Source organism: Cydia splendana, chromosome 3 (genome assembly GCF_910591565.1).
Source record: "Cydia splendana chromosome 3, ilCydSple1.2, whole genome shotgun sequence".
In the NCBI taxonomy this organism is placed as follows: Eukaryota; Metazoa; Arthropoda; class Insecta; order Lepidoptera; family Tortricidae; genus Cydia; species Cydia splendana.
This window is the reverse complement of record NC_085962.1, coordinates 9,074,639-9,096,296: the sequence shown is the minus strand read 5'-3', so window position 1 is coordinate 9,096,296 and position 21,658 is coordinate 9,074,639. Positions and strand designations below refer to the sequence as shown.

General features: G+C 37.5%; 3 protein-coding genes and 1 long non-coding RNA gene across 4 annotated transcripts in view; 1 reads left to right on the top strand and 3 right to left on the bottom strand.

The window, feature by feature from the left end:
* Window positions 1-2,855, bottom strand: part of LOC134806522 (uncharacterized) — a 383,826-nt gene extending 380,971 nt beyond the window's left edge. Inside the window, exons 1-2 of the long non-coding RNA XR_010146540.1 lie at window positions 2,287-2,855; window positions 1,921-2,192 (exon numbers count right to left, since the gene is read on the bottom strand). This is a non-coding gene — a long non-coding RNA (uncharacterized LOC134806522). The remainder of the gene's footprint in view (window positions 1-1,920; window positions 2,193-2,286) is intronic.
* A 1,515-nt stretch (window positions 2,856-4,370) lies between these two features.
* On the bottom strand, window positions 4,371-5,590 carry LOC134806261 (RWD domain-containing protein 2B). The gene has a single exon (XM_063779490.1). The coding sequence runs from the start codon at window positions 5,404-5,406 to the stop codon at window positions 4,525-4,527; it is 882 nt and encodes a 293-aa protein (XP_063635560.1). The 5' UTR covers window positions 5,407-5,590; the 3' UTR covers window positions 4,371-4,524.
* A 4,707-nt stretch (window positions 5,591-10,297) lies between these two features.
* LOC134806507 (COP9 signalosome complex subunit 3) lies at window positions 10,298-17,297 on the top strand. The gene is made up of 9 exons (XM_063779790.1): window positions 10,298-10,490; window positions 10,706-10,860; window positions 11,582-11,678; window positions 12,375-12,592; window positions 13,762-13,959; window positions 14,264-14,416; window positions 15,084-15,215; window positions 16,292-16,474; window positions 17,068-17,297. Exons 1-9 carry the CDS (start codon window positions 10,436-10,438, stop codon window positions 17,140-17,142), a joined length of 1,266 nt encoding a protein of 421 aa, XP_063635860.1. The 5' UTR covers window positions 10,298-10,435; the 3' UTR covers window positions 17,143-17,297.
* A 40-nt stretch (window positions 17,298-17,337) lies between these two features.
* Window positions 17,338-21,365, bottom strand: LOC134806509 (uroporphyrinogen decarboxylase). The gene is made up of 7 exons (XM_063779792.1): window positions 21,251-21,365; window positions 20,884-21,171; window positions 20,353-20,511; window positions 19,890-20,033; window positions 18,414-18,569; window positions 17,897-18,064; window positions 17,338-17,517 (listed from the first exon to the last, which is right to left on the bottom strand). The coding sequence occupies exons 1-7, from the start codon at window positions 21,266-21,268 to the stop codon at window positions 17,374-17,376; spliced, it is 1,077 nt and encodes a 358-aa protein (XP_063635862.1). The 5' UTR covers window positions 21,269-21,365; the 3' UTR covers window positions 17,338-17,373.
* Window positions 21,366-21,658: the final 293 nt, after the last annotated feature.

The following is a 21,658-nucleotide window of genomic DNA, read 5'->3' as shown; positions in this document are numbered from 1 at the left end:
TCAATCGACAGACCCGCAATAGGTGGCATGGATTCCAGTGAAACATCTGCTGAAAACATAAAATGGAACATAAATAAATTATTTTCCTAATTAAGTCATTATACTTATTATATATGTATATATTTCTTGCACCTATTACTATTTGATCTCTGTTTGACCCAAAGGTTAACTGGTAGAGAATGCCTTCTGGCATTAAGTTCGCCTTTTGTACAACTTTTACTGTGCAATAAAGTTTAAATAAAAAGTATGGGATAACTTTCCACAAATCATCCCAATCATCTATTAAGTTCAATAATAAAAAATAATATATATATATATATATATATATATATATATATATATATATATATATATATATATATATATATATATATATATATATATATATATATATAAAATAAATAAAATAATAAAAATAAAATAAAATAGCCTTTTATTTCGACCTTAAATTTTTTTTTTTAAATGGTACAGTTTTGTCATGTTATTGAATATTTGTCAAATTTGTCATACTAGTCAAACATATTACACTATTATTATTATAATTTGATTTAGAATAAGGTTGGTTGTCATTTTTGTTAGAGTTGACATCGGTCGACTTGCCTCCAGAACACCAGAATGACAAGGAAACAGAAAACAGAGTGTGTATTGCATGGAAAAAATACTGGTCATGGAAAGAGGTTATGAAGAACCCGGAAATCCCACTAAAATGCAAAAGTAAATTGTTCAACTCTTGCATCCTCCCTAGCATGACATATATATATATATATATATATATATATATATATATAAAGTTGGTCAAGCAGATCTTGTCAGTAGAAAAAGGCGGCAAATTTGAAAATTGTAGGCGCGAAGGGATATCGTCTCATGGAAAATTTGAATTTCGCGCCTTTTTCTACTGACAAGATTTGCTTGACCATCTATATATAAGATATTTATAAGGCTTTAAATGAGAATTTTCTTGTGGATCACTGACTAATTAGATGACAATATTGACAATCCAAGTATATCAGCTGGTAAAAATATCAATAGGTCCTGTCCGATTACTAAGATTCAGTTCGCCATAGTATTACTATGGCGTACCTACTTGATCTTAGAAAAGCAGACATATTCATTACACAGAAATTTTCTTACCAAGATTCAAACACAATACAAGCTTTGCAGCCAGTATTAGGCCAAGAGTAAAAACAATGATGACCGTTAAAAAACTATTATGAGATGAGATATGTGATGATAAAGAGAAATTATAAAATTACCTGTATCTGGTACAGTTGTTATGTGTGACGGTACGAGTACAGCATCATTTGATTCATTCGTTGCGGCACTCATAGCATAGGTGTGGTCATAATGGCGTTTTCTTGCATAAGAGTGGTCAGAGTTTCCCATGCTTTCAAGTTCCATGGATCCTGATAAAATAAAGACCCATTACATATACATAATAAATCTAGTGGTACTAACGATAAGATAATAAAAATAAATACCATGCCTTAAAAATAATTAACATAAAATACAATATAGGTATATTTTTTCTGTTTGAAAAGGTATTCAATAAAAAAAAATACTTTTTTTAATACAATGATGTTAGTGAATGTTACATATAGGTATAATGGTGTACAGATGTAGTGCATAATTATTTTGTATCATATTTTCACTGAAACATATGAACATGTCTTGCTATTTCAGTCAGTCTCGGTACAAAAAGTACTGATGTAGACTGAAGTAACATGACAAATACGAATGTTTCATACGTCTGTATCTATATAAGATTTAAGACCAATACTAAAAACTATAAAATATGACAAACATTAGTACACAGATTGACTAAGTCTCATGGTCTCAATAAGGCTTGTGTAGTGGAAACTTAGACAACAATAGATATATGTATAATAAACATTAATAAATATTTATATTCATAGAAAACACCCATTACTCAGGAACAAATATCCATGCTCATCACACTAATAATAAAATTGTACCCACTAGGCCAGACTAACACTGAATGTAAATAAACGTAACAAACTTATATGAACAATACAAATAACGAATACACGAACCATGTAGAAAAAGTAAAAAAAACATTTCAGCGGCGGCATCGACTGGGAAAACTTGAAGTTGAGTCCATTTTAACAATTCCGCGTAGAACACTAAACTTGAAGTTGTGTCCATTTTAACAATTCCGCGTAGGAACCTATAAACTGTAACAGAATTATAATTACAAATAAATACCACGTGGTATTTAAAAGATACCTATTAGTCAATGGTTAAACTATATCAGCATTAGGTACATACCTCTTTCAGCAGATGAGTGAGCAGGCGTTCCAGTGGTGATTTCTTCGAGGGTAAACAATGTTGGACAGGCATTCGGCCTTAACCGCATCTTCGAAGACACGTATTTGGCCTCGAAGTGATTGTGGCAAACGTGTAGTTTACTAATTTCACCCGATGTCAAACCCTCAAAAATGGTTAATGGAACTGCTGAAATTGTTTTACGCCACAATAAAACTTTTTCACTGGCCGCTGGCATTCTGTGCAGCATAACGTCCTTTCGTTTACTATCACAGCCGGGTATACAGCACTTGCGAGGCATTTTGAATATCAAAATGAAACGTAGCACTGAATATTACAATTATCACGGAGAAATAAAGGTACGGAAATTAATCAACGCAAACACTTCACTACTCGACGCGAAAACTGTAATGGCGTAAAAATAACGGCGGCGGGATTTGACAGTTCTGAGTGACAGTACGAATAGCGGTGGGGAGTTAGCCAATAGCAAAGGACTTGAACGTCAATATCGAATTAGCCCTACCGTTTCAAGGCCATCTCTACGGCTACGTTTCGCTCTTCGTAGATAAACGCCCGTGATATAATCCATCCATGAATCCTTATGGCTTTATGAACGGGGCCTATCTTTATCGATAATGTAAAGGCCCCAGTACACAATGGGCCATCGCCGGCCACTCCAAGGGACGCATTTATGCGTTAGAGGGAGCAAGTGATATTGCTATCTCATTCTACCGCATGGCTGCGTCCCTTGGAGTGGCCGGCGATGGCCCATTGTGTACTGGGGCCTTTAGATGCAAGTGATATTGCTATCTCATTCTACCGCATGGCTGCGTCCCTTGGAGTGGCCGACGATGGCCCATTGTGTACTGGGCCCTTAAGGTGGTCGCCGTACGTGCGTTAAGGACACATCTATAAGTTGGAGCGAGAAAGAGTTATTTTGACCGCACTATCGCAGTGCAGTGCGGTAGTCTGTTACGGCTTTTAATAAGCGCTTTCCATATTGAAATATATATTTTAGCTTAAATTTTACAATAACACATTTTTTCATGTATGAGGCGTGAATGTACAAATGATTCTGAGTAAAATGAGCCCAAGAAGTCAATATTTTGAAGACATGAATGAAATGTACACTTTTTTTGGAAAACGCTCATATACTCTGACACAGCGACCTTGTCAGTAGAAAAAGGCGGCAAATTTAAAAAAAAAGCGTGAACAGTAGACTTCGCATAGAAAATTTCAATCTCGTTTCGCGCCTTTTTCTAATTCTAATTGGGTGTAGGTATTTGATATAACAAGTAAACCTATATGCAAGCAAAGCGTGAAGATGTATAGAAAAATTTAGTATAAAATGCGATGGTCGAACCCTTAGGGCGCGAGTCCGACTCTAACGTGAAGATTGAAGAAGGAATTGAGGGAACTCTTCAAATAATATACGCACATGTATAGTGGTTTGAGTATTATTTATTTTCTAATAACTCACATTCAGGTACCTACCTAACTTTTAATGAAGACTATAAATAGAAAAAAACTATTTCATATAAATACTTAAAGAATTGAAAATCAGTTAGACATGTAACGTTTTATAGCTCTTGGTCCTCTCAATTTGCTTGACACTTTAAAGTTCTAAACTGTGACCATTAACAAAACGGATTTTTAAACATGTTTATTTCTTACAAGTGGTGTTAGAACCAATATGGAATAATATGACTATTTAGACTAGTACTTAACTCTTAACAAATTCTTGAATTGCACATTATAGAAATTATGATCAGACATTGGATTTCAGGGGGCTAAGCTAAACATAATGGACAGGTAGGGAGCTGCTGCGCTTAGCATAAGAGCAGTAACTCATTTTGAAATCTCTTTCAATTGTAGAACATATTGTACAAGTACAAAGTATACAATTGAATGACATTTCAAAATGAGTTACTGCTCTTATGCTAAGTGCGGCAGAGTTCCTATATTGATAAACTCAATTATCAATGCTTCTCTGATAATTAAAGTTTTGTGTAAGAATATAAAATAAGAACCAAATTCCTTTCTTCTTTATTTTTTAATTACTTACTTACAAATAATATATAGTCACAAATGAAGCTGCGGGTGATCTCTAGTATTAGGAAAAATTATGAATCATTTAATTGATATAGGAACTCCCTATGTGTCAAAAAAATTTGCCCCCTAGAATCCAATGTCTGATATGGTATGTGATTTGGTTGTATTATTCTAGGATGTCACAACTTATCAAATTTCACTTATCCCAAACATATTTTTAAATATTTCTGTCAGTCCATGCTCATCCATATACTTAGAAAGTCCACTCATATCTGCATGCTTAGAGCGAACTGATGAACTTGGAAAATGGATTTCTTGAAACTTGTGAAATTTTTGTTCTTTTTCTTTTTCACCAATTTCAAAAGTTTCAGTCATTTTTATAACAATTTTTTTCCAAGACATACTTTTAATAATTGACCACCATTCTTTACAGTCACTGCCTGCACCTTCAACACAAATAATACCAGGCTTCCCGGGCAGGCAAAACCCTGTCAGGTTTAAATCTTCTGCTTTTGATTCTATTTCATCTCTTTTCCTTTTGTTGTATATATGATGAGAATAAATCCACAATCTGACAAATTTATCATCATCTGTACATTTTGATTCTGGAATGATATAAGCACTAGCTATGTTGGCGGGCTGTTCAGTAAATTTTGGTAAGTTATCTTGTAACCATGACACTGCAGAATATATGCAAACTTCTCCAACAAAATTTTCTTTAAGAAAGTTGGACAATTCCGCATTCAGGCTTGTCTCCTGGTAGCGATTCAATTGATTACACCTTACATACAGGTCTGGTTCTTCACTTGGATAGAAGCTGGGTAAATTAACACTGACTTCTAATTTAGAACCATCTACATTAAGGTTTAAGATAAAATCCAAATGACCTGGAGTGTATTCTGTTTCTGATTCATTCTCCACAAAATTAGATATGTCAACAAGTATATTAATATCAGTTAAAATTATATCATCGTTGTTTGGATACATGGATTTTAATAGTTCATATTCACTTAATTGCTGCGTTAGAGAGTTTGTGAGCTTCTCTTTAAAGGAATCTTCAGAAGCTGCCATTGCTCAACAAACTATTCGACTTCCTTTGCTGATTCTTTTGTAACTAGATATTTTTACAATATACCGTCGGAGGTATATGTTTAGGGTTACGTGGCAAGAGAACATTTGGTATGATAGTAATTATTGTTAAAAGTGCATTAACCTAACCGTGAGTCCGTGACTAACGTAGTTGACGTACATTACATTTATTATTGTCTGCAATCTACAAGTGTAAAAAAATAAAAATAAAGTGTAGTGTACACATGTGTACAATTGTACAATTGTGTGTGTATGTGTACATATCATTGTCATTCATGAATCTAGTATATAACTGGATCTGGCTTGAGGGCTAAGGGGAAATGACGGAACGGGATAGTCTTATGTATCTTTCAGTAGGAGTAGCAGCGAAAGCGCTATTATTGTTTACATTTTTAAAATTTGCCGCCTTTTTCTACTGATAAGATCTGCTTGACCAACTATAATATGTATTAGCCCCAGCCCCATTCCCACGAGAGCTTTTTCAACGCGCGTTAATTAAGCGCTTGAATCTGTCCGCACTCTAAATTCGATTTAACGACCAAGGCTTAACCCATTCAGGGCCAGCGACTCAGCGTATGGGTCATGCTCAAACAGTTCCGCAGGGCCAGTGACTCACATGTGAGTCCTGAATAAATTCTGATTTAAACTTAAACGAAACGTAATTTGATGTAATAACGTAAGTATCATATAAGCTAACAACCATTTCTATAAGGCATATTAGGATAAAAAATTATAAACACGTTTTTTTAAATGAAAACAGGGTCTCGAATATTCAAGTTTGATTTACTATCAGTGCAATATAGTAAATATACTGAAATTCTAGATACATAATGCGATGCAAGAAAACAGAAAGATCTATATTTAAAAAATACAAAAAATATATATATTTCAGAAGTTATTGACATGGCTCAAGGTATGGGTCACCGTGGCCTGGCGCTACTTGTAACAACTACTAATGTTTCCGTAGCAGGCTAAAATAAACTTTATTGGCTGGTTTTAAAGCTTATTTCATGTTGAAGCTGTTTGATATTGTACCATTTTACAACTGATTACTGTTTGGATGATGGTAAGCAACAATTTGTAGGAACCAAGCCGTAGTATAATAATATTTTGTTTTGTATGAGGGGTAAGGCAACGAGGATTTTCTCCCACTGTACTTTTATGTCATAATATTTGGTGATCGTTGTATTGTATCTTAGGCAATTACCTACTAACAATGATGTTAAGGTTAATTTTTTTTCGTTTCAATATAGAACAAGGCGGTTGAAACAGTCACCACTAACTAATATGTATTGTATTACAAATAGTTTGTGACAAATATTTACAAGTTTTTTCAAACATCGTGGTTTCTACGGCAGATTAGAAAGTAAGTACTATAATACATTTTAAGTTGTCTATTGTTACTAATATAATGGCGTTTACCAAAACAAAGATACATGACCGACCAGGTGTAAGCTTATCGGACACACTTGGACAATAAACAAGGAATGCATCCGAGCGGCGGCGGCGGTATTATCTTTCATGTGGTATTTGTCACAAGAGTTCAAGATGTGATTCATCCCATCCCCCATTAGAGATGTATTTTGGAGTAACATGGAAAATATTATTTAGTCTCGATTTATTCGTTGGCGACTTTATACTCCTCCTGTGCTGTTTAGTGATTTCGTATTTTGTGACCATGGCTATGGATTACCGGAATTTGAACCCGCCTAACCTGACCGACTGTGCTATGAACTGGATCGGGATATCGGGAAACGGGTCTAATTTAACTTCCAAGATTTGCCCCAAAAAACAACAACAAAAAACACGGCAAGTTAAATAGAATCAGACCAAGCTAAGTTGGCAGCGATTTTGATAGCACAGGCTGAGTACCTAAGTGTAATTTAAATGTCAAACTTATATGAAACTAGCTTTTGCCCGCGGCTTCGCACGCGCAGGAGAGTTTTTTTAATAAAATATGTACTTTAATGGTTTTAGGTATTTTGAATGTAAACAAACCGTTTAAATTGATAATTATTTTAAAAACGATGTTTGTGTACTGTTCAATTATTAGAAGGTATTTGTAATCTTATAATTTTGTAGCTCAACAAATTTACTTTAAGGGATTGAATTCTCAAAAGTCTGGATCACGTGTGGCTGCAAATCAGCGTGTATGTTACAACCGTCTATGCTATCTTCGTAATTAGCATTCTCCACCAGGGGCCATAGTTCACGTCGGCTACGTTATACAGTGAAACCTGGATAAGTGAGACTTCAAGGGACGAGCAGATTTGTCTCACTTAAAGAGGTATTTCACTTACCCAGGCTCTCAGTTAGCCAGGTACAAATAAATTTCTGTCTCATTTACAGAGGGTCCCATTAAAAGAGGTGAGAATAGAGGATATTTCAGTTATAGAGGTGGTTAATAAGGTATTTTTAAATTATCTTTAAAAATAAATAAGGTAAAATAATCCTTATCGCTAAATATTTTTTAAGTCTGTTAATTATTTCTTTAAATTTATTTTCAAATGATAGATTTTTTCAATTAAATTTGATACGGACTTCATTGCCTCTTAGAAAATTATTAAATGTAAATGTGTTTATTCGTGTTACTTATCAAGATTTCAGCTTTCGTTTCGATAGCTTTAACTACATAAAGTAACTAAATTAAACTTGAAGTCGTTTAAACACAATTAATCAAATGCGGAATTTGTGGATAGACTAAGAGTTAGTAAGAATACGGAAATTAATCAACAAAGTCCAAGTTAGAGAGGTCATAGACTGACTTTATCTCAGATACAGAGGTCAATTCCTATAAAATTCTAAAAAAAACAATTAGGAAAATGTAATCATATAAATATAAACACTCTCAGTCTCAATTATAGAGGTAAATTTGACTATAAAATCACAACAACTAATCCCAGTTATAGAGGTTCGTTTTATCTCACTAACAGAGGTAATTCAGTGCTAAAGTGTCGGGACCGCACCATGAGTCCCAGCTATAGAGGTTTCTCACTTATCCAGGTCCCACTTAACCAGGTTTCACTGTATTTTAATTTTGATCCCATTTTTGTAATTAGCGTCCCACAAAACCTTGGAAATGATACCCATATTGATATTTTGAAATTTCAACCCCATTGCACCCCCACCAGGGGGATGATTGTTCACTTCGGCTACGTTAATTTTAATTTTGATGCCATTTTTGTTATTAGCGGCTCACAATACTATGAAAACGATACCCATATTGATATTTTGAGTTATCAACCCTATTGGGGACTTTTCCCCCTCTTAGGGGTTCAATTTTCAAGAAACCTGAAACACGTGTTTACTCATTTATCTTTAGGAATACTCCTGTGAAATTTGGAATAAAATAGTCTAACTTATCTTGTTTCCCCATACAAACTTTGGACCCCCATTTCACTCCTTTAAGGGATGAATATTGAAAAATCCTTTCTTAGTGGACACCTAGACCTTATAAGGAATCTAGTTGCCAAATTTGGACTTTCTAGTCCCAGCGGTTTGGGCTGTGCGTTGATTTAAGTCAGTCAGTCAGTCAGTCAGGTCTTTCACGTTTATATATTTAGATTATGACGTTTAACTTAACACTTGCACAGGCTGAGCTATAAAAATTGCTGCCAACTTAGCTTGGTCAGACATTAAAAGCTTGTAGAAAGTAAAAATCCTCCTCCTACAAACTGCAATAATTAGTTTCTTTTTTGATAGGCACAGAAAATCGGTGGTTAGTAAAAATGTTGCATAATGCAGTCCAACTGGCCGGCTTCATAAGCGGCGATTTATTTACCGTTCGCGCCAGGCTCGAGACCCATAAGCTGAGTCATACGTTTTAGCTAAAAACGGTTTGTATGGTGGCCGGGCGTATTGTGTACGCTCGGCGGTTCGTGGCCATGAATGGGTTAAAGTCGAAAATCCAACAACGCTTGATTAGAAGCGCCACCGCCGTCGTGTGAATAAGGCCCAATTCGCACGGGAGCTTTTTCAACGCGCGTTAAAAAAGCGTTTGAATGACACAAATGGATAACCATGTATGTATTCACACGACAGCGGTGGCGTTTTTTATCAAGCGTTGTTGGATTTTCGACTTTAAGCCTTGGTCGTTAAATCGAATTAAGAGCGCAGACAGATTCAAGCGCTTTTTTAACGCGCGTTGAAAAAGCTGCCATGCGAATGGGGGCTAATACACTTTGTGTCATTCCAACGCTTTTTTATAGGCCGTTTACATTCTCGCGCGAGCCACGAGACGAGCCGCGAGCCGAGCCACGAGACGAGAGTGTAAGCGGTGGGCTCGTCTCGCGGCTCGGCTCGCGGTCGCCTGGCTCGCGTGGAGGAGCGGTTTTTTGGGCACGAGCCAAGGGGTCTCGCGCGGGACGCGCGCTTACGTCACACTCGCGTTCGTCTTGTCATTCAGTTATAAACCCTATGCCACGGCACACACTAACGTCACGACGTTAGTGTTTAAAATATATTAGCTCGATGATCTTACGAGCCACGAGACGAGCCACGAGGCGAGAGTGTAGTCATTAGCTCGACGAGCTTACGCGCTCGAGGCGAGCCACGAGACACGCCGCGTTACGAGCCGCGAGCCGCGAGTCTAAATCGGCTATTAACGCACGTTGTAAAAGCACCCGTGTGAAGGAGGAGATTATGGTGGGCAAAGAATATAATAGTTGGTCAAGCAGATCTTGTCCGTAGAAAAAGGCGGCAAATTTGAAAAATGTAGGTGCGAAGAACCATCATAATACTCACTACAAATAAATTCGACCAAGCATAGTGCGTATGTTTTGTCCCTCACGGAGGCACGCGTATACCACTTCTATGGGATCCTAACTTCTATGGTACGCAACAATTTTGACAAGCGATTTTGACGTTTGTACCTCCGATCCGGTCAAATATCTAAATGCGAAATTGTTTCGCATTTGATTTCAATAAACAAAATAGTTTTATATAAATAGATCACTTCAATACTTGATTTTATAACGTTCTAAGAGCAATAGAGTCTTACGAATAACCGATAATGGCATCGCCACTGGAACAATTTGTGAACAATGTAAGAGCCATGTCTGGATCTGGTTAGTTGAATTAATCTTTTTATTTGTAAAGTTAGTGGCTTATAGTTACTTTTTGATTGCGTGTATTTATTACTGTTTCTTGCCGATTATTACGGTTCCAACTTGTATAATTTTCTTACTTAAAAAAATCTTATCGCACCACTATGAACCCTTGAAGCATGACTTGTTACTATTTTACTTTAAATCAAAATTATGACATTATGTTATTTATTCAGGGAACTTTCGGGAACTGTGTGACATTATTGGAAAGTCAGACGAAGTTCTTCAGAGGAATAGTGCCCATCTTACTACTGTTTTGGAGACTCTAGATATTCAGCAACATTCGCTTGGTGTTTTAGCTGTCCTTGTTGCCAAGTTTTCACTACCACAGGTAAAAATTAAAACTATATTTAAAACATTATAATATAAAAAAATGTAACGCCTTATAGCATAGAACCAGCAGGGAATCAAGACAATTCAAATGACACCTCATTTGTCAAATAATAATGAGTACTCTAGAAGTTATGACGGAACAGACCTGCTAGCATGAGTTGCGTTTTCGCAACTGCATACATCTTGCGCGACTTCAAGCATAGACTCGCGCGCAAGAATGCAACTCATGCTAGACGGACAGATGAACAATCATACATACCCTCAGAAATCCTTTTGCTTTTCCATAGTCAGGTAAAATAATTATTATCCCTATCCCTACACATTTTCATTATTATCTTTATCCCTCTTCTTCTTCCTGGCGTTATCCCGGCATTTTACCACGGCTCATGGGAGCCTGGGGTCCGCTTGACAACTAATCCCATGATTTGACGTAGGCACTAGTTTTTACGAAAGCAACTGCCATCTGACCTTCCAACCCAGAGGGCTTATTGGGATTAAGTCCGGTTTCCTCACGATGTTTTCCTTCACCGAAAAGCAATTGGTAAATATCAAATGATATTATCTTTATCCCTATCCCTGTTTTATCTATATAGGTCCAAAATCTCCAAGTGTAGTCTTACAAGTTAATACAGCTATATTAGGGGTTGGCAAACTGCAGCTCTCTCTGCTAAAAGTTTCCTGATCTTTGAGCTATGTAATCACTAATTTTATTGTTTCAGGGTAATAATGATGTTGACAGATCTGTAATCTTTCAACAAATCCATGACTTTATCAACAATTGCAATGGGGAGCAAGTCCGATTTGCACCTGATTTATGTAAGTATAGGTTTATGTCTTTATCCCTATAGGGACCATGTGCGTAGGAGGGTTTGCCATCTTGTGGCCTGAATTGGAAACATATGTGCACATGTACATTGCCAAAGCAAGTGCTACCATTCTCGTCGGTACGTTTCCTTGTGCATAGTAGGTTCTGCCATCTTGTGGGCTACATCGGAAGCATAAACGACACATTTACACCTCGCGCCAAAAATCTGACGGCTCCTATGCTGCCTATTTCTTCACATTCTGAAGCACATCTTTAATGTGTCTGTGTGTATGTAATAAACTGTTAAACAATTTTCAGGATAGGACCTAAGTTTTGTGTACTTAATGTAAAATTAAATTTTAAGCATACAGCGCAAGACAAGATAAGGAATACGAGATGCCCTGCAACGTCATCTACTCTATATTAAAACTCGGGGGCACGATGTTTTCTTAGACTTTAAAACTTCTTAGACCAGTGGTTCACAAAGTTGACTGGACTCTGACCCACCTAACAAAAACTGCCAAATTCGGGACCCATAAATAGGGAGCATGAAATATTATTACATAGTACCAGCTGTTAACCCGATCGGTCGGGATGTCTTCTGTTTCAGGGCCCATTCAAATTTCACTCGCGACTACCCACCCCATAGTTTGGGACTTAGATTATAATTTATTTAAATTACCATGAATGTATGCTTTAATTTTCAGACGCTGACCTTTGCCACTTGCTGACAGATCACCTTGTTGATCTCAAGCAACCGATTAGAGGCATAGAAATTCTAAAGAAGGCCATAAGGAAAATACAGCTGTTTGACTCGCAGCTGACTTCCATACACGCCGACTTATGCCAGCTATGTTTGCTATCCAAGTGCATGAAGCCGGCGATTGAGTTCTTAGATACTGATGTTACTGGAATTAGTTCTGAGGTAATGTACGCATAAAGGTCTCTGCCCACTATACCGTATCATACCATGACCGTGCTATGAACGTGTCAGGCAAAAAAATATTCTTTGTATTAAAAAGTATGAGACTATGCCCACTAGCCCGTTCCGTCACCGGCCATACCCGTCGCATGCCATGCACGGACCGTCAAAAATAGTCGGCGAGGATATTTTGCCGGTGCCGAAACGCTCCGTGCATGGCACGCAACGTTGCCAGAACGGTGCGTGCAGGCGGCGAACGGTAGGCATACGGGCTATAACCGCTTATGGTGACCGTTCTAAGCCCGTTATAAACGCGTTTCTATATTTCTTGCTCGCTCTTACCAGTCTGATAACTATTCCCTCGCTCTTTCTGACGAGTCATGCTCTCGCGGATAAAACGCGGGTACTAAGGGGATGCTACGGCGATTATAGATGGATGCTATGGGGATGATGCGCGGTTACTACGGGCACTAAACCCGTTATGTACGGATATGAAACAATGTGGACACGGTGTAGTGGGCATAGTAGTCCGTATCGCGTTACATTCCGTGCCTGATACGTTCATAGCACGGTCATGGTATGATATGGTGTAGTGGGCAGAGACCTTAAGTCCGTGTGCATAGTAGTAACTGCTTATATCTGTATACTCCATAAGTCAAAAAGCGATGACACAATACTAGAAGAAATATGCTTCTCTCATACAATCATTTAAATTTACGCAGTTAGAAACGCCTTGAATTTACTTGTCGCCGTTTCGTGGAGCAACAGATGGGTGTAAATACACCCAAATTTACACTTACACTTTCCAAATGGAAAGGCTAGTTGACCCTAACTGCCAAGGCCAAAATCAGTCAAAGAACATGATTCAAGCTCTACACCCTAACAGAGAGTAATACGATGAAAAGAAGTAGTTTATGCTCTCATATTTGCTTGCTGCAAAATTGCAACTATTATGAATGGCATAAATTCGTAAGAAATTATGAATGAATTCGTGGATAAATTTGCCATGCAGCTGATGGTACAATATGGCTGGCTATATGCGCTAGTACCGGATAATACGACACTGATGCATTGGTGTGTTTATGAGATATTTTGCGAAAATAAACAACTACACAGAAATCCCTTTAAAACATTGCATTATTGTAATTTTTATACTTACGTAACTTTTTCAGCTGGGCGGCAATAATGACTCCAAACACTTCCTCCTGTACTATTACTATGGAGGAATGATTTACTTGGCAATGAAGAACTATGAGCGAGCCCTCTACTTTTTCGAAGTTGTAGTGACTGTACCTGCAATGGTTGTCTCCCACATTATGCTTGAAGCCTACAAAAAGTACATTTTAGTTTCACTCATCTTACATGGAAAGGTGAGTTTTTATTAATCAAATTTTGACAGTACACTTACAGGTAGGGTCTACTTAATAGGTTAAGCACTAGTGCGCCGCAACAGTGTCTCGCGGGCGGGCTGTCCCTATTCTCTGTGAGGCCACTCCTCCTCGTGCCACTCGCTCGGCACGTGATCCTTCTTCCATACCAAACGAAATTAAACATTAACCTAGTAGACCTTTTATCTATTGACATTTTTGACAGTACCTACTTGCTAGAACCTAGTGCCTACCTTTATACTTTTCAGTTTTTAAATTTATTACTTGACTTATTCCGTCATTGCAGATTCTACCCATGCCGAAATACACATCGCAAGTGGTAGGAAGGTTTCTGAAGCCCCTGTCGGTGGCTTACCATGAGCTGGCAACGTCGCAGCACGCGGCCATCAAACACCGAGAGACCTTCGTGAGGGACAAGAACATGGGAATAGTTAATCAAGTAAGTGTTTATGTGGACTATTAGCTATGCCCCCGGGGGATTCTTCACATGCATTATACTTAAATAGGTGGTCCACACAGAACGAGTTGCCTTGCGAGGAAATTGCCGCGGCAATTCGTCCGAGGCAAATGTACGCGCGGCCGCAATGTCTTGTCTCCCAACTACGTACCACCGCCCACACTGTTAACTGTACATCAGTGGACCTTATGCCTTTTGTAATAAGGTCCACCGATGTACAGTTAGGAGTATCGCTTTTTTACCTTCAAATGATCGTGAAAAGAAAATTACAGATGGCAAAATATCAAATACACGTGAGTGTGTTGGTGTGAGCTGTAAACGTAGGTATCTTGTAGAATTGAATACAATGCATGTATTATATTTATATATAGACGGTCAAGCAAATCTTGTCAGTAGAAAAAGGCGCGAAATTAAAATTTTCTATAAGACGATATCCCTTCGCGCCTACATTTTTCAAATTTGCCGCCTTTTTCTACTGACAAGATCTGCTTGACCAACTATAGGTAATTTTATAATTTTCGTGACACAATGCTATCGATTAAACGTTATTAAATTAAAACTCAATGAAGGCCTTAACTTTGTACCATTTTTTTTGCAAATTATTCGCATAAATACTAACATTTTAACCTCTTCATTCGTCTTATTTCAGGTTTTAAACTCTATGTACAAGAAGAACATTCAAAGGCTTACAAAAACATTCTTGACGCTTTCCCTAAGCGACGTGGCGGCCCGCGTGCAGCTCGCCGGCCCCGCGCAGGCAGAGACCTACATTCTTAATATGGTAAATAGAAAATAGGGTTGTTTTTTGTATACAGTGACTGGACACTAAGTTGAACAAACACATGTTTCAAATTGAAAAGAAACAAGATGCGACATGCAGATTCTGCCAGGAGTCAGAGGAGACTGCAATGCACATTCTCTGTTCCTGTGGACTAATGTCAAAAAGAAGTATTCTTAGAGCGGCCGGTATTGCAAGTTGCAAGGTACAGAACATTAGAGCCCAGAGAGTTAGGAATTCTCTGGATTCAACGGGCATTAGTAATTAAATTTATAAGAATGAACTTATGAGTTAAGAAATGAAATTAAATTACAACAGCTAGTACTAAAAAAACTAGTGTATTGGTAGATGCCACGCGTGACCAAAGGGCTGGCCAGTACTTCGCCCAGAGAATAAGCATCGTCATTCAACGGGGCAATGCGGCCAGCCTTTTGGCACAGAATAAGTAATAGTACTAATAGTATACTACCGTACAGAAAGGACACTTCCTACAAAATCGAAGTTTGACAGCGATTCAGGGTCGAATCATGATATCCCTTTCTAACTTATATGGCACAATACCTTTCGGCTATTTAAATTCCGAGTCGTAAATAGATTCCAAAAAAAGTAAGACAAAGTTGCCACTGCAATAATTTGTTTGTAAAATAGTAAATTTCTTTTTATAAATAAACACGCTAAGATAATTTATTTATTGGTAATTTTACTCCTACGATATAAAAAAAGTACTTTTATTTACTTATTTTTACATAAATACAAGACGCTCTAGTAAAAAGTGGCAACACTGTCTTACTTTTTTTGGAATCTAATTATGATTTTCAGTTTAGGGTCGTCAAAATTCAAGTTATCTTATCTGTGGTCGTGCACGCAAAGGGACGGCAAGTTGTGTCAACCCTACCCTATAATTGCTCGGAGCAATGCTGAGCCGAACGCAGCCGAGTTTGCCCGCTCGAAGTCAGGAGTGTTTCTGCTTTTCGGCACCCTGCCCGCTGGCGGCGAATTAGAGGGTGTTTTTGATTTGTTTTTTTTTGAAAATTTAAAATAATATTTTATAATATTTGAAAATTGATTACTATTTGCAGATTGAGGAGGGTGAAATATACGCCATGATAAACCAGAAGGACGGCATGGTGGTGTTCCTGGACAGCCCGGAGAAGTACGCCTCGCCCGAGACGTTGTGCGTGCTAGAACAGCAGATGGCCGCCTGCACTAAGCTGCATCAGTATATACAGGAAATGGATGAGCAGATTCAAGTCAATCCTCAGGTAACTGGTGGGCATTATCTGCCTGATAGCAAAGAGAATTTAGACTAGTGAAATATTGTCAAAGTAAATTATGTAGTCATTACATTTTAAGGCCATCTGTCGACACAATTTATTAACTATTAGAACGCCATTTGACTTTGATCCTTATTCTTTCACTGATATGTGTTAAATATCAAAAACCGTCCATCCATCCATTTTTACGAGCGATGGCGCCATACCTTTGGCGTACTCTCGGGTAGATGGCGATACTTTTTGATATTTGACAAATTTAACACGGTCAAAGTCAAATGGTCTCTTTACTGATAGGTATTTCAATTCGTCTTAATTTGAGCGACATGTTACATATTTCTTGGGAAAGTAGTGCTTTATCAAACTGATTACTTTTACGGCTGAGGCGTACTAATTAAGCTAATCATGAACATGTCACGGTTTTTCTTACTTAGATTTTATGCCTCTTCTACTATTAATAACTCTTTGCTTTGAGTCACATCAATCATCATAGTTTAGTAGCTTTATACGGTTCATAAACATCCTTTTACAAAAAAAAAATATTATGTATGTATGTGAAACTATAATTATTTTCTTATTTTCAGTATGTGAAAAAGTCAGTTGGAAGCCATGATGAAGAAATGCCCGGAACAAACACAAAAACAACTTATTCTATGTAATTATAGTATCCTGTACATAATTGTTTCTTTAATAAATACACTTTTCAGAAACAATAAACCATTTAATACCAAAATTAATATAACAATAACGAAAACCAACTAGCTTAATTAATTGTGCCGAGCCATTCTTTGTGAGACCACCATATGTATAGTTACATTTTTTTAAGATGTCCGAATTTAGAAAGAGCTTTCAAGCTTCATCTTAAAGCAATCCAACAATAATGTATTATTTTAAAGTGCTTCATGGACAGCCTCAGTAAACGCCGTCATACTCTCCAGTGGAGTCTGCGGGGTTATTCCGTGGCCTAAATTGGCAATGTATCTGTGCTTGCCGAATTTTCGTACCATATCTATCGTCATTTGTCTGATTTCCTCCTGCAATGTAAAATTGGTGTCTCTGTTAGGTAGTAGATTTGATGTAATCAATATGTTTTATATTTGATGTTTGTTGATCAATATTTTTGCCATACCTCTCATAAAACTTATCAAGTAAGGGCAGCATTGTATGGAAAGAGAGCTGTAAAGCCCCATTTACACGACGCGAGAACTTGTATGCAATATTCAATAAATTGCTAACTACAGAGTACAGAGTATAATTGTATTCAGTCAAGCAATAAAATACCGCGATGTAACCAAAATCGCATGCAAGATCCGTCTAAATGGGGCCTAAGATTACTTATTTCTAGGTTAAGCTTACAATATCACAGTGCGTGCCACCTGCATAAAGTTTTTAAACAAACAAATGAGCACATACCGGAGATTTATATAAATCTTGTGGGTCAAGGTTGCCTTGCAACGTGATGTTGTCTCCAACAATCTTCCTGGCTTCTATAGGGTCTACAGTCCAGTCTAATCCGAGAGTTTCATACCCTAGTTTAGCTTGTACATCTAAGGAATGTCCTCCTCCCTTTGCAAACACTGTCTGTAAATAAAAATAGTTATTTTGAAGTCTGTCAAGCCATTTCCGTATGTAGTGTATTAAATGTAGGCGCGAAGATGTAGTGTATTGAATTACGCGCCTTTTTCTACTGACAAAGTTGTTTGAAAGACTACGTTTTACTAGGTACCCATTTATTTCACAAAATATGAAAATGTTTACTGAATTAATAATAATCTAAGGTAGGCACTTAACACATTGAGTGCCGGGAATCCGCTCGGCGGGTTCTCTGTTCGTAGTGGCTTTCCCCTACAAAGCGGGAAAACGCTGGGATCGGCTACATGCGTAGCGCTAGGAAACGTTGGTAGTGAATGTGTTAAAAGTCAAACTTTACCATTGGAACATTTTCCAAATTCCTGTCCTTGATTTTTTGAAGCACTCCACTTCTAATGTCTTTCAAGTATGGCGCAGAGAATTCAATAAATTGTTGCCTTGTGAGATGGTCGGCACTGGACTCGAACACCTGTAGCAATTGAGCTCCACTTTCAACCTGCAAGATAACAAACATGGTTATCAATTGGACTCTTCAATTATTAGTCTTCTTCTCGGTCAATGCGGCCAATTCCGTCAACAAGCGTTTTTTTCTAAATCAAAACACAATTGGTAATTTCCTCGAGTTCAAAAGTTCAAAGAGTGAATAATAATAGTTATTCTTACACTCCTCGTAATAATACAGTAATTTTATACATTTCGCGTTTGCGTTAAATCCGGTAGTTCTGATTTTTTGCAGACGTGTTTATGATGTTGGCATTGTAGGCCCAATGAATAATACAAGTTTGTGACTACGAGCGCCGAACGCAACTTTGTCAAATATCGAAAAACCCGCGAAAATTTCGGTTTTCTTTTAGATTTGGGCGATTATAACCCTAAAGGACTAGTTTTTGATAATGCCTTCTCAGGACGTTTTTAAATTGGACTAAATTTGCTACAATACGAGACTAGAATTGTCTCTGTACATCTAGTTACTAGATTTTAGTAGTTTCCGAAATAAAACCTTTCAAAATTTATAATTTTTTGAAATTGTATTCGTAGGGTAAGTAAGTGCAGTGAGTATGCACTTTTGTCTCAGGCGATGCAGCTTGGCACGATTGTTCCTAAGGTCAAACAAAGCTGATTTGGCCAGGTAGCTTGAGATCGTACCGTGCCTACCCCCCAAAAAAGGGAGGCGCAAGGGTCGGATTACCAGGTCCAATCTATGCTATATTTCTCCCTGCTCTTAGCAACTAGGGCAAGTAATATATCATTTTCATATAATTTAGGGATTCCTTATTCTATGAAGTATCACTTCAACAGTCATACATTTTTGTGGCTATATATTAGCGGATTGAGTGACGATTTCCATAGAAATGTAATTATGGCCAAAGTCAAAGGTTAAAAATGTAAAAAAAAAACACTTAACTTGGTGTTTTAAAGGTATGAATATAATGTGCTCGTCCTTAAATTATATGAAAATGATATATAACTTGCCCTAGTTGCAAAGAGCAGGAAGAATATAGCATAGATTGGAGCCGACCATTTCCCCCCCCTTTTTTGGGGGGTAGGCACGGCAAATCAGCTTTGTTTGACCTTAGAAGCAATTGTGCCAAGCGGCATCGCCTGAGACAAAAGTGCATACTCACTACACTTACTTAGCCAACAAATACAATCAGAACCCGGAACTACCGGATTTGACGCAAAAGAGCCAGGTTACAAAATTCGACAAAGTTACTGGATTATAAGTTTAATGGACAATTATTGGTCAGTTACAATAAAATTAATTACAAATTGAATAAATGGAAGCTATGTTCATGTTACATTAAACCATGTTTACCTGCATGATTAAATAATCAATAATGACTCTCGTCAGCAGGCTGAGGAGTTTATGAACATCCTTGGGGTAGTTCTCTAACCACTCCTTGGTTTTAGACATGGTCTTACTACCTCCTCCTTCAATCATGTATCCCATTAATGTAAACTGGAATTAAAAAATAGACAAACATACATTTTAAAAGTCCAGATCTGTTAGCAACAAAATTTTATCCTTATCTTCCACCACAATGCATCTCCAAAACAATAGTACAATGAGCATAGTTTAGCAGTGAACTTGTGGAAATAATTACCTACATAAAAAATAAATTTTAACTAGAGTTAGACCAGCTATGTTGGCAGCAATTTTGATAGCAGATACTGTGATTACAGTGCAACTGTTCTTTTAAACATCCTAAAAATTATGTAGGCCATCCTCTAAAGTAATAAATAATATTAACAAGAATAAATTGATGTTTGTTACTGACCGGAGCACCTGTGAATCCAATTAAAGGTACTTTTCCTTCTATTTTGTGCCTTGTAAGAGTGATCGCCTTGCCCACATACAATAATCTGGACACCGCACCCTCTTCTTGCAATTGATCAATTTCTGAAGGTCCACCAAGGGGCTTAGGAAAAACTGGACCCTGAAAATTTATCCAAATAGACAAAAATATTTGATTGCAAACAAATAGGAACAATCCAATCAGGACACATAATATAAATATTTTAAATTGTACCAGGCATCATCCCTTAAGGTTGTGTTTCCACCTGAGATGGCCGTGGATGCATAGTGAGGGATGTCTTTATCATGAACCAATAGAGATCATTTCATTTACCTATCCTCGCTCAGCACAGCTCTAGTGGAAACAACTCAGAGGAGCGAGGTTTTAGTACACACAAAACAAGGGAAGGATGTGTGCAAGGAATGTGTTGCCCTCCGCATCCGCCTCACTGCTTGGCTCCTTGGGACTTGAGGGGTTAATTAAAGGGTTGAAAAGTGATTAAAAAATACCAACCAATCCTGGGTGCATTTCCACTGTCATGCCCAAAGCTTGTGGTATAACAAGTATGTCACTGAAGACGATGGATGCATCTAGATGTTCGTATCTCCTCAGTGGTTGTAGAGTCACTTCGCATGCGAGCTCTGGTGTCCGACAGACAGTGAAGAAATCGTGTTGCGCGCGGACTTGCTGAAACTCCGGCAAATACCTGCCGGCCTGCCGCATAACCCACACAGGAACTTTATCTACTTCTTGTCCTAATGCAGCTCTTAATAATCTGTCGTTCTTAAGTTTAGGGAAATCCTGTAACCAAGAAAGCAAATAACATAAAAAACAATCAATATTATTTGTATAAAAGGAAGCAAAAATAAGCGTTCAATACCTTATTAGTGTAGTCCATATTAACGGTTTACAATAAATGTAGAAAATAAAGTAATATCAGTGAAGTGAAACCTTACTCGGCAAAACTTTCTTGAGGCCGATTTGAACTGTCATTCATAGTCTTGTGTTGTGTCACTCGACTGACACTGACAGTGACAGTTAAATGATGCGGTTTGAGCATCGAATTAAAACGTTCAGAAATAAAATATTTCAAGGCGGTTTTTATACTCAAACACACCCACTTTGTCAGTAGAAAAAGGCGCCAAATTAATATTTTCTTTAGGAAATCAACCCTATATTCTACTATATATTCTACTGACGGAAATGGCTTTCCAAACTACAGATGTCTCCGCAATTGATACAAGAAAATGGTGTTGGCGGCGGTAGTAGTGGTGGTGATTAGGATTCC

What these genes read in the sequence shown, in the direction of transcription:
- LOC134806261 (XM_063779490.1), bottom strand. Translation starts at nt 5,406, where the DNA reads ATGGCAGCTTCTGAAGATTCCTTTAAAGAGAAGCTCACAAACTCTCTA.
- LOC134806507 (XM_063779790.1), top strand. Translation starts at nt 10,436, where the DNA reads ATGGCATCGCCACTGGAACAATTTGTGAACAATGTAAGAGCCATGTCT. An exon ending in CCGATTTGCACCTGATTTAT is followed by an intron (nt 11,679 to 12,374) that starts GTAAGTATAGGT and finishes TTTAATTTTCAG; the next exon opens with ACGCTGACCTTTGCCACTTG. An exon ending in AGATTCAAGTCAATCCTCAG is followed by an intron (nt 16,475 to 17,067) that starts GTAACTGGTGGG and finishes TCTTATTTTCAG; the next exon opens with TATGTGAAAAAGTCAGTTGG.
- LOC134806509 (XM_063779792.1), bottom strand. An exon ending in TGGAAATGCACCCAGGATTG is followed by an intron (nt 20,512 to 20,883) that starts GTTGGTATTTTT and finishes ATAAATTTTCAG; the next exon opens with GGTCCAGTTTTTCCTAAGCC. An exon ending in ATTTGGAAAATGTTCCAATG is followed by an intron (nt 18,065 to 18,413) that starts GTAAAGTTTGAC and finishes TTTTATTTACAG; the next exon opens with ACAGTGTTTGCAAAGGGAGG.